The sequence below is a fragment of the Cannabis sativa genome, chromosome X (assembly GCF_029168945.1).
Source record: "Cannabis sativa cultivar Pink pepper isolate KNU-18-1 chromosome X, ASM2916894v1, whole genome shotgun sequence".
In the NCBI taxonomy this organism is placed as follows: Eukaryota; Viridiplantae; Streptophyta; class Magnoliopsida; order Rosales; family Cannabaceae; genus Cannabis; species Cannabis sativa.
The window spans coordinates 53,383,047-53,395,546 of NC_083610.1; the positions used below are offsets into that span (position 1 = coordinate 53,383,047).

Consider the following 12,500-nt stretch of genomic DNA (forward strand, 5'->3'; position numbering starts at 1 on the left):
ATTGTTTGGATGTCATGCATATTGAAAAAAATGTGTGTGAGAGTATTATTGGTACCTTACTTGATATTCCCGGCAAAACTAAGGACGGTCTAAATAGTCGTTTAGATCTCGTTGAAATGGGTATACGACAATCTCTGGCACCTGAGAAGAAAGGTGAACGTTTATATTTGCCTCCTGCTTGTTTCACTTTATCCAAAAAAGAGAAACAAACGGTTGCAAATCACTTGCAAATATGAAAGTACCCGATGGTTACTCGTCTAACATCAAAAACTTGGTGAATGAGACTGAATTGAAACTAATGGGTCTGAAATCACATGATTGTCATGCGTTAATGCAACATCTACTTCCAATTGCCATTAGATCAGTCTTGCCAAAAAATGTTCGAGAGTGTTTGACACATGTTTGCATTTTCTTTAATAGGCTGTGCGGGAAGGAATTAGAATTGGATAAGTTAGATGCATTACATGAACATGTAGTCAAAACATTGTGCAACCTGGAAAAGTTTTTTCCGCCATCTTTTTTCGACATCATGATCCATTTAATGGTTCATCTAGTGAGAGAAGCAAGGCTGTGTGGGCCGGTGTGGGCGAGATGGATGTATCCATTTGAAAGAAATATGAAGGTACTTAAAAGTTATGTGCGTAACCACTATCGGCCAGAAGCATGTATGGTTGAGTGCTACATATCTGAAGAGGCTGTGGAATTTTGTTCAGAGTACATGGCTGGAGTTGAGGCAATAGGAATTAGCAAACCAAGAACTGACCCAGATGATGTTGATAGAGGATTAAGGGGCAAAGGGACAATGGTGACAGTGTCCAAGCTTGAACTAGATCAAGCTCAATTAGTCGTGATGAACAATAACGCAGAGGTTCAACCATATATAACGTAAGTACCTTTTGTTTGATTAACATTACTTAAGTCACGATGAACAATAACTTGATTTATCTTACTTATTTTACAGTGACCATATGGAGCTGTTACAATCAATGGTTCCAAGAAATCAAAAAAAATAAACAAAAATGGGTTGCAGACCAACATCGTCAAACTTTCATTGGGTCGTTAAGGAATACCATTATAGCAAAGTTGAACGAACCGAATCATGGAGTATCTGATGTGTTGAGTCGTATTGCCCTTGGACCAACTTTTGCGGTTGCAAAGCATGAAGCGTACATTGTAAGGGGTAAACGTTTTCATACAAAGTCAAGAGATGATGCTCGAGAGGTTCAAAATAGTGGTATACGTATCGTCGTAGAAACTATGCACTTTGCAAGTGCAAAAGATAGAAACCCTGTTTTAGGTACTATGACGTATTACGGGGTCATTGAAGAAATATGGGAGCTCAATTATTTTGCGTTCCGAATTCCACTTTTTAAGTGTTCTTGGGTTGACAACAACGTTGGAGTGAAAACTGACGAGCTCGGTTTTACTTTGGTTGATTTAAGTAAGAGAGGAAGCAAGAATGATCCATTCATCATGGCTAGCCAAGCAGCTCAAGTTTTTTACATTTCTGATCCGGCTAATGATAAATGGTCTATTGTTTTATCGACACCAGAGAGGAGGTTCTTAGAGACTGAAGAGGATGAGGAGAATGCTGACTTATGTTACGATGACTTCATTGTTGGACAACCAATTCATGAGCAACTCATGGGAATTGATCGTAACATTGAGGAAGACGACGCTGAATACATTAGAAACGATATCAATGAGGGAATATGGGTCAATTGTGATTCAGGCAAACATAAACAAAAAAAGAAAAGAAAACGTGTCTAATTGGTAACTTGATATATAGCTTACTTTATATTGTGGTTGTGAATGGTCCTGAATACTTAACAATTTGTTTATGCTTTTAATATTTCATATACACTACTTGTTATATATGTAGCTAACTTTGAAGTTTGTTTGTTAATGGTGTAGACATGGCGAACTCAGAATCAGGATCTGATTCGGGAGCAGAAAATGAGTGTCCAACCACAATACCTACACGAGGGCCGACGCAAATGAATGAAATATCCAAACTAATGGATCAGGGCAAAAGAGTGGCCCTCGAAGTTAATGATAAAGGTCAATACTGTGGAAAAAGCTACGCGAAGCTCGTATCCACTGCGGGAGTCGGATGTCGGCGGACAATAGGGTTGGCTTATAAAAATTGGAAAGAAGTCAACCAGACTCTGAAAAATAAAGTTTGAAAAGACATTCAGGTAAGCTATTATTTGTTAGAATTTTGATTTGTTTTTCTATTACTCCAAATGTTGACTCTAACCGTGTTTGTTTTCCTTCAAAATAGACGGGGTTCATTGTGCCGGACACCTTCAAACATGATTGTCTCATCCTAGCTGGGAAGTTAATGAAAGACTTTAAGAATAGGATGACAAAAGACATCATAATGCCCGCGTTGAAAGAGAATGATGCGGGACGACCGGCACAAGTCCCCGAAAAGCACCCGGAGATCGACGCCTCGATTGGTGCAAATTTGTTGAAAGTAGACTAACTCCCGAATTTCGGTACGCTAATTATATTAACACTAAGATAAACTCTTAAATACAAGTACATGTATCTAATGTATTTTTTGGCATTGTAGGAATTGAGTAAGGTGCAACGTGAACGTTCCTCAAAATTCAATCCGGACATCGAAGTGGTCGGAGTGGGATGGTGAACGTACGGGAAGCCTGTGGTAAGTAATACTAAAAATTTAATGTGCTATAATGTGCTATACAATTTAATTGGTACTCATTTCATTGTTATAACGTTATGTAGAAAAAGGACCTCGAAGTTGCGGATCCTCCCCGCCACCGTGTGTGGATTAAATCTCGCACCAAGAGTAGAAAACTTGTCACTGATTACGACAAGGAAATTGCCGAGAAGATAGTAAGTATATATTAATCCTTAATTGAGTTCTACTCATGAGTTAGTGTATATAATTCATATACTAATTGCTTGAATATATGCGTGCATTAGGCTCAATTAGAGGAGAAGCTTAGTCGGGGACAAATTCGGAGTCCGGGGCCAAAACGATATCCTCACGCGGGCGCTCGGGACACCGCAGCATCCCGGACGTGTCGTGGCTGCCGGGTATGCTATTACTTCAAATGTTATTTATTTAGTTACACAAATGAAATCGTTGCTAATTTGCATTTTATGATTTGTAGGTTCCCGACCGGGGCATCTCAACTGCTCGGCAGAAGAAAAGGGAAGTGTCTGATGTTGTGGCTCGGCAAGCGAAGGAGATTGAACAATTAAAAGTTGAAGTCCAATCCCTTAAGCAACAGAGGAACGCTGCCGAACAAGAAGAAGAAGGAGAGGTGGCTGGTGAGGCGTATGTTCCACAACCATACGCTCCTCAGGATGAGGTACAACCACAAAATTATCTTTGAAGAGTTCATTTCCCTCAACGACCAAGGTATCCTATACAATTTTGATGACCATGCGGCCCTTAATCGGCAAGTACATCTCTCGCTCGACAACATCGACAATATTGTGGCCCGAGGGTATTTGTACGAGCATGTGGGTAAGATCAAAGTTCACCGCCCGGGATTACGATGATTCACATGCTCGGATCATGGTTTCGGAAATCCTGCAAGAGGACGCTGAAATCCTAGTCCCAATTGAAGAGTTCAGATATGTTAGGGACGTGTACCAGATGTTCCTTCCTTGGCCTAAACACTTAATTTTAACAACCGAGGTAACTTCTCAACCTGAAATTAATTATTAATGATTAGTGGAGTTTGAATATCTTCAATATTCATCCGTAGTGAAGTAGGTTCTGCGAATATATGTGCTTTGCGGTGGGATGGATGAACAAACTATCGTTATATATGTGTTATTTGTCGTTATACGGCCATGTTCAAAATTTTTGGGATCATTCAATTACAACCGTTATGCCGCCGAAATTTCGGTAGAATTTAGATAAAATTTGATATATATATATATATATATATATTATGTTGTTTTGTGTAGGGTCCACTCGCTCAACCGCCCTCAAGACGTGATGCGTCAAAGGGGAAAGCTCCGATGCTTTCTCCACAAAGCCGTGGTGCACGGGAAGATGAGTTGTTCACGGAAGAGAAGATGGCGTTGATCCCTAATTCGCTAAAATGGATGATTCATGAATTCCTAAGGCTCAAAGATAAACGTGATATAATCACAATTTCTGTCCCCGAGGATTCATTGCACCGCGTACCCGCATCATTTTATCTCGGAGAGGATTTGCGACGAGTTGCTACGTGTGACTACATCGGCAACTGTGGAATGCCGTTTCGGAATGATGTATACTCTTCTTTAATCTAATTAACCTTATATCAAAGTATAGTTAAATTATAATAAGGCACTAACACTTTTTTTTGGCGGGCACATATGGGAGAGCATCAACGGTACGAGAAAAATTTTCAAGTTTTACGACCCGCAGCTTCTCACGGTGCATGGGATCGCCGATGAAGAACGAGTCGGTCTTTTGACGATGCGGCAAGACGATTGGCTAATTGGTTATCATTAATGAACAAAGAACCACCAAATGTTCTTTATTCCTTGGAATATCGGGTAAACTTTATTAAATTCTTTAGTGCTAATTGTTCATTTCTATATTATGTCTTCAAATTATTTTTATACTATCTTACTTATATTCCAATATAATTTTCTAGGATGCATTGGACGCTAGTGGTGGTTGCGCCAAAGAAAATTATCCATTTAAACCCTCTAAAAGGCCGCCCAATTCCCGAAGAAATAGAACAAATGATCGGAAGGTAATTATTTAATGACTTCTTATGTAACGAATTTAAATTAACTAACGAATTGAAATGCTAATATAATTTTCCGAAACAGGGCATTCATGTATATAGGGGACGCACATCAGTATCTTGGCCCGTGGCAAGGAATTTCACAAGCAAACTGTCCAAGACAACCTAAAAGCCAAGAATGCGGTTTTTATGTTTTGAAATATATCACTGACATCGTCGCACGTGCCAACCCCAACCGTTACATAGAAGATCAAAAAGCTGTAAGTTTTAATTATTGATCATAGTATATAAATTTTATAATAACAAATATATAATATACATATACATAAACTAATATAAAGTTTTAATTTTTTTAACAGTTTGGGGGTAAGAAGCAATACGATCCAAAAACAGAAATTTTACCACTACAGCGAAAGTGGATCGAACAATTGATGGCGGTGATTCACGGTGACGATTGAGGTTCAAAGGTCGAAGAATTTTTCTTCATTATGTAATTTTTATAGATTAACTTGTAATTAGATTTATTAACTTATTAATATTTTTAACTAATTTTACATGTATGTGTAATATTTAATTATTTTTATGAAATCAAATTATGTTTTTACCCAAATTTAATTACTATTTAATTTAAAATGTAATTAATATATAATTAAATTAAATAAATATGTAATTTAAAATTTAAATAAATATGTAATTTAAATTAAATTAAATAATATATAAATTAATAAATATAAAATTAAAATAATATAATTAAATTAAAAAAAAATGAAAAAAACTGAAATCTGAGGAGTTTTGGCGTCGGTTCCTACGCCACATATGGCGTCGGTTATGGGCTAGGAACCGACGCCATATATACCCCTATGGCGTCGGTTCCTAGCTAATAACCGACGCCATAGGGGTATATATGGCGTCAGTTCAAATAAACCCTTTAGCGTCGCCCTGATAGGCGTCGGTAGCGAATTTCGCGAAAACCGACGCCTAAAGGGCTTAAAAACCGCCTCTAAAGGGTGTTTTTGTAGTAGTGAAAGGAATCTTTCTCCTTGTTCTTGAGTCAATACAAATAACAAGGATTAGGCTATTACCGAACTGCTCGGGGCTAAACCTCTATAAAATACTTGCGTCTTTATATTTGTTTTACTATATATCGATTTCTATAAATCACTTATCACTTACTAAATAAGACTCATTGTCATTGGCTAAAAGCGAGGTCAACATTTTGGTGCTTTCATTGAGAGAAGGATCAAGAATCGCTCTTCAACAAATACAATGGTGGTGCAGACTCGTAGGGGTCAAGGGGATCCAGCCAATTCACAGACGGTGGATCCTACGTCGCAGAACCCAGGAAACAAAAGGGTTCCTCCAGCTATTAATCCTAGACAGCGGGCAAACGTCGGTCACAATTTAACGACTGCTATAGATGAAATCGCACCTGGTGTGCAAGAGACTGGGAATAACAGTTCTGCACCCAACCAGGGCATTCATAACACAGTCGTTCCGCCCCGCACCAACGTTCAAACAACCATTGGAGATGCTACTGAGTTACAAAATGTCCGTGACGCTCTTGGACTCATGCAGGGTCATAACAATACCCTACATCATGATTAGGAAGAACTCCGCGCTGCCGTAAATCTCGAGTTCGAAGAACAAAGGCATATGTTTGCTGAGTGGAGAAACAGAGAGATGGAGGTATTAAGGGCTCATCATACAGAGATTGAAAATAGTAGTCGACAAACTACCGTGCTGATACGAAAAGCCTACCAAACTGTAGGTCAGCAACCTCCGAATGTCGTTCCACTAGGTGAGATGGACGAAGATCCAACGATGAACACTTCCCAGACTGCAAATGGTCAGCCGCCCAATCCTCGGTCACCAGTTCCGCTTGTGGGCTAAGCGATAGGCGGGTAGACATTGTCTAGTAATTCATCTGGAGAGGTCATACCTGATGGTTCCAACCAGATCAATGGTGCCATCCCACCCGTCAACCAAGCAAATCAATCGCGAAGGCAGCCAGGCGCTTCAGCATCCAAAAGGTTGGGGGCGACTCATGACCTAAGGAATGATCTAAACAGAAGGAGAGGAGTAGACGATCAAAATGTCACGACGATCGTTCAGCCCGGAGCCCGTGCTCAAATTCCCGCTCAAAAAGATGCAGACGTGATTCAAATTAACCAGAATGCTGAGCAAGTTAGCCCAGCCGTACAGGCACAGCTAGACGAGCTGAAAAATATGTTCCATGGCATGGCTGGATAGATAAACAATGACCTTGAGTTAGACCGAGCACGCGACACACCTATCTCTCCCGAGATCAATCTCCTGGCGCTGCCCCACAAGTTTAAAATGCCAACATGGAAGATTTACACAGGGAGAGAAGATCCTCTCTCCCACCTCAAGTATTTCAAAATGCAAATGGATTTGCAAGGAGTACGAGGGGATGTATGTTGCAGAATTTTTCCTGTTACTCTGTCGGAAGCCACTCAGCAATGGTATTTCAAGTTGGCCCCTCGAAAGTTTATTTCATGGTAAGCCTTCTCTTCAAAGTTCCATGCGCAATTCTCCTCCTCATGCAACCTCCCATTGCATCTAGGAGACTTGGTCAAAGTTAAGCAACAACCAGGCGAGCCTCTCCGGTCATACATCAATAGATTCATGACGGAGGTGACCAAAGTTTCACAGGTAACTGAAGATGGAAAGTTATCCGCGATACTGGAGGGCATCAAAGTCCTCGGTGAACTTTGGAAGGATATAAGGAAGAACGGGCCATTAGACTCAATGAGTGATTTCCTCGACCGTGTTGAAGGCTTCACCAAGCTCGAAGAAGCCATTCAACGAGTGGAATGTGAGCAAAAGCCTGGCAAGCCAAAGGCTCCTTCTACTAGAACATCCGCCCAACTTACCCATTACCCAAATAATTCAAGCTCAAGTGGTAAGTGTTCCAACAACAATCACATGCAAGGAAATAGAAAGAAGGGAAAGTTCACCGAAAAATCTGAACAGGCTCCCATATAAGAATCCCGAGCCCATGAAGAAAGATGCCCGCAAGAGGGACATGAAAAATTACACTGCGTTCACTATCTTGACTGAAGGGGCATAAAGTATTTACATGGAAACTCAGTTGCTGGCCCCATATAAGAATCCCGAGCCCATGAAGAAAGATGCCCGCAAGAGGGACATGAAAAATTTTTGTCGGTTCCACATCGACTATGGCCATGACACTAATGAATGCTAAAACCTGAAGCGGGATATTGAATTCCTAATAAAGAAAAACAACCCACACTTGCAGAAGTATGTCAAGACCGATCAGGGTCAAAGGAATGACAATAACCAAGAGTTACTACCTCCACCGGTAGATGGGCATCTGCAAGTCATCATCAGAGGCCCGCATATTGCTGGAGATTCGGGCAAAGCTCAGGAGAGGTATGCCCAAACAGCGCACCATGAACAAGAAGAAGTTATCCTGGCCGTGGAAGAAAGGAAGCCCAAAGTTCCACGAGCAGGAGAACTGACCATAACCTTCAACGATGAAGACGCTGTCAAAATTAAATTTTCGCACAACGACCCGCTGGTCGTGGAAGTCCAGATAGCAAACAAAATGGTAGCCAGAACCATGATAGATAATGGAGCCTCTTCCAATATCTTGTTCAAAACTACTTATGAGAAGATGGGACTCCAACTCAAGGATCTAACCCCATGCCTCCAGCCTGTCTATGGTTTCTCCGATCAAGGAGTTGCAGCTCTAGGACAAATTCATCTACCCCTCACTGTTGGACAAGCTTCGACGAGCATGACTATCATGGCACAGTTCCTGGTATTAGATGTCCCTTCAGCTTTTAACGTAATGCTAGGTCGGCCAGCCTTGTATGACTTGAAAGTTGTCACATCAATATTGCACTCATGCCTGAAGTTTCCAGCAAAGAATGGAGTAGGGTGTCTGAGAGGAAACCAGCAGTCTGCGCGGGAATGTTATAACCTTGCAGTGCAAAGGCAAGGGGAAAAGCATTCCCAAATAGGGAATTTCCCAAGGCGGGGATGAAGATGTGGATCCTCAACTTGGGGACCCAAGCAGCAATGTTTGACCTGTGGAAGAGTTAGAAGAGATCGAGATTGATCTAGATTTCCCGACCAGAAAGCTAAAGATCGGAAAGGGTTTGTTGCTTGAAGTAAAATCAAAATTGATAAAATTTCTAAGAGCAAACCTAGACGTTTTTTCCTGGTCACATGCGGATATGGTTGGGATTGATCCTTCTATTATTTCGCACATCCTGAATATTGATCACAATTTTCGGCCAGTCCAACAAAAACGAAGGTTACTGGACAAAGAACGAGTAGTAGCCCTAAAGGAAGAAGTAGAAAAGCTGCGCAACATCAATTTTATAATTGAAGCTTTCTACCCAGCTTCGGTCACAAATCCCGTATTGGTACCCAAGCCGAACAAGAAATGGCGAGTCTGTATTGACTTAACAGACCTCAACAAAGCATGCCCCAAAGACTATTTTCCACTACCAATGATCGATCAGCTCGTAGATGCAATAGCAGGGCATGAAATATTAAGCTTCATGGATGCTTACTCAGGCTACAATCAAATCAAAATTCATCCACCAGACAAAGAACATACAAGTTTTCAAACAGATATGGGTCTATATTGCTACAAAGTAATGTCGTCTGCTCTCAAAAACACTGGAGCTACATACCAAAGATTGGTAAACAAAATGTTTAAAGACCAGATCGGACGAAATATGGAAGTGTACGTGGATGATATGCTCGTCAAATTCACAAAGGTTGGTGGGCACATAGATGACCTGGACGAATGCTTCAAAATCCTCAAAAAATACAATATGAAACTAAATCCCTTAAAGTGTTCCTTTGGAGTCAGCTCGGGAAAGTTTCTAGGCTTCATCGTCAATGCCCGAGGAATTGAAGTTAATCCGGAGATGACTCAAGCCCTCCTGGATATGAACTCGCTAACAAAAACAAAAGAAGTGCAAAGCTTGACTTGTCGGATCGCCGCGCTCAGTAGATTTGTTTCAAAATTACAGATAAGTGTGTCCCATTCTTCAACATCTTATGAGGAAACAAGTAGTTTGAGTGGACAGAGGAATGTGAAAAAGCTTTCCAAGAGCTAAAATCACAACTCACAAAACCTCCCGTACTCTCAAAACCTCTAGACGATGAAGAACTTGGAATATACTTAGCTGTCACGGAACATGCCGTAAGCGCCGTGCTAATTAGAGAGGAGAACAGCGTACAACACCCATTCTATTACATCAGTAAAAGACTTATTAAGGCCGAGGGCCGGTATCCATTAATAGAAAAGCTTACATACTGCCTTATTCTAGCAACAAGAAAGTTAAGGCCTTATTTCCAAGCTCATCCTGTTCGGGTATACACCGACCAGCCATTACGCCAAATATTGCAAAAGCAGATGCTTCTGGACGGCTACTCAAGTGGGCAGTAGAGTTGGGCCAGTATGAAATCACTTTCCGACCCCGAACAGCAATCAAATGCCAAGCCTTAGAAAACTTTGTGGTAGAATGCACGGGCAAAAAAGAAAGCATACCAGAAAGCAACTCCGAGCCAGTACAAACACCTCAGCCAAGTAACAGTGAAGGTAAGCCGACCGGGAAACTACATGTAGATGGGTCAGCTACAGATCAGTTATCTAGTGCAGGAATTGCCCTTGTCACACCTGGAGGCAACACATGCACGTTGTAGTCAAGTTTGGATTTAAAGCAGCTAACAATGAACCCGAGTATGAAGCTCTAATTGCCGGGCTAAAGCTAGCCCGAGAGATGAAAGCCGAACACATTAAAATTTTCAGTGATTCACAGCTGGTGGTAAATCATGTATCTGGAGAATAGTGAAGGTAAGCCGACCTGGAAACTACATGTAGATGGGTGAGCTACAGATCAGTTATCTAGTGCAGGAATTGCCCTTGTCACACTTGGAGGCAACACATGCACGCTACAGTCAAGTTTGGATTTAAAGCATCTAACAATGAACCCGAGTATGAAGCTCTAATTGCCGGGCTAAAGCTAGCCCGAGAGATGAAACCCGAACACATTGAAATCTTCAGTGATTCACAGCTGGTGGTAAATCATGTATCTGGAGAATACGAAGCTCGGGGAGAAAAGATGATAGCATATTTGAGCAAAATACATGATCTGCTCGCACAATTCAAAAGCTACGGTCTCAGACAAATTCCAAGGGAATAAAATGCAACTGCAGACGCGTTAGCTCGATTGGCAAGCAGCAATGTAAGTGATAAGGCGAACTTGATTCCTATTAAGTTCCTGGAAGAGCCTAGCATCACTGACACAGAAGAGATCGAAATGATCGATACTTCCCCAAACTGGATAACACCAATAGCAGCCTACCTCAACTCTAGGAAACTTCCAGATAATCGAAATGAAGCTCAAAAAATGAGAAGGAAAGCTGCACGTGTTGGGTTGGGTTTTATGCCCTAAATAAAACTCATTTCAATATAATCAGATTTACTTATTAATAAAGATCAGAAATAACATTTTATGTTGCATGGTTCACATGATTTATTTCATGATTATATATATAATGTATAAATTCTATTTAAGTCCAGAACATATGAATTTGTTAATGATTATAGTGTTGTCAGCACAGTCGAATATAATCTTGATTATATGTTCGAAAGTTTATTCCCTGATTTGTCAGTTCACTGGATTTAGACTGACATGATAATCAGCGATAGGTATTCTTACACCTTGGATAAGTGTTATGTCCTTTCCAGGGCATTGGCAAAGCTTACCAGTATCAGATGTATGGAGTATACATCGGAAGGAACCGATGTTTAACTTTGATTAGATATATTAAAATTTACCGTAATATCTATTCAATTCAATATCACCCGTTGATCCTAGATCAAATGATCTTAATCCTAATATGTTTAGGTTCGATCTGAAGAGTATTATACATGTTCTTTGATTTGCTAGTTAAGCATACTTTTGGGTCAGGGTGATACGTACATTTTGGGAACATGATAGTATAATTGAGTGAGAGCGCTAACATAAATATGGAATTTATAACTTCTATAGGAATTTAGAAGTGAAACGATGATATCCTTCGAGCTTGGCTAAACAGAGACAAATGGTGGAGATTGTTGGAATTATTTTACTAGGATCTTAGATCTACTCACAAGTATGTTTATTAACACCCTAAATATGAACTTTCTAAAACGATGAAATAAACACGTATAAAGTTTAAGAAACCTTACATTGGGTGCAGCGGAATTAAATGACTCCTTCCGTTCAGATCTCTAACCCTTGTATCCTTTCTGTAGCAGAGTATTATCAAGATCTAAACCTAGACCTCTTTCTCTGAATCCTTGATGTTGAAACTCCTTTGCTGATGATCTTTCTTCACGATCTTCCTCACGATGATTGAGGTATTGCTTGCTATGTGTGGGCACTACTCTAATCACTAGGGTAAGTTCGAAATATGAAGGAAGAAGAGAGAGAGAGGGTGGCGGCCAAGGAAGAGAGAGAAGGCTCAGGTTTTTCTGATTCAGAAGTGTAATTTTCCTGAAGCCTTCACTACCTATTTATTGCATTCCACTAGGGTTAGGTTTGAATTATTTGGCATTAAAATAATGAAAATATCAGTTTAAAATGCCTACAAAAGTGGTCGGCCATGGCTTGTTGGATTTGGGCCTTGCTTTTTGCAATTTTGCAATTTTAACAATTTTGTATCTGATTTTCTCAAAAATGCCAATTTTCTAATTCAACTATTGAAATGCCAATTCTA

The 12,500-nt window shown here is 40.3% G+C and overlaps 1 protein-coding gene across 1 annotated transcript; it reads left to right on the forward strand.

Annotated features, from left to right (window-relative positions):
- The first annotated feature begins 4,515 nt into the window (after positions 1 to 4,515).
- LOC133032672 (uncharacterized) lies at positions 4,516 to 5,255 on the forward strand. Its single transcript, XM_061106792.1, has 3 exons — positions 4,516 to 4,736; positions 4,816 to 4,990; positions 5,090 to 5,255. The coding sequence occupies exons 1-3, from the start codon at positions 4,636 to 4,638 to the stop codon at positions 5,186 to 5,188; spliced, it is 375 nt and encodes a 124-aa protein (XP_060962775.1). The 5' UTR covers positions 4,516 to 4,635; the 3' UTR covers positions 5,189 to 5,255.
- Positions 5,256 to 12,500: the final 7,245 nt, after the last annotated feature.

What these genes read in the sequence shown, in the direction of transcription:
- LOC133032672 (XM_061106792.1), top strand. Translation starts at nt 4,636, where the DNA reads ATGCATTGGACGCTAGTGGTGGTTGCGCCAAAGAAAATTATCCATTTA. An exon ending in ATAGAACAAATGATCGGAAG is followed by an intron (nt 4,737 to 4,815) that starts GTAATTATTTAA and finishes TTTCCGAAACAG; the next exon opens with GGCATTCATGTATATAGGGG. An exon ending in ACATAGAAGATCAAAAAGCT is followed by an intron (nt 4,991 to 5,089) that starts GTAAGTTTTAAT and finishes TTTTTTTAACAG; the next exon opens with TTTGGGGGTAAGAAGCAATA.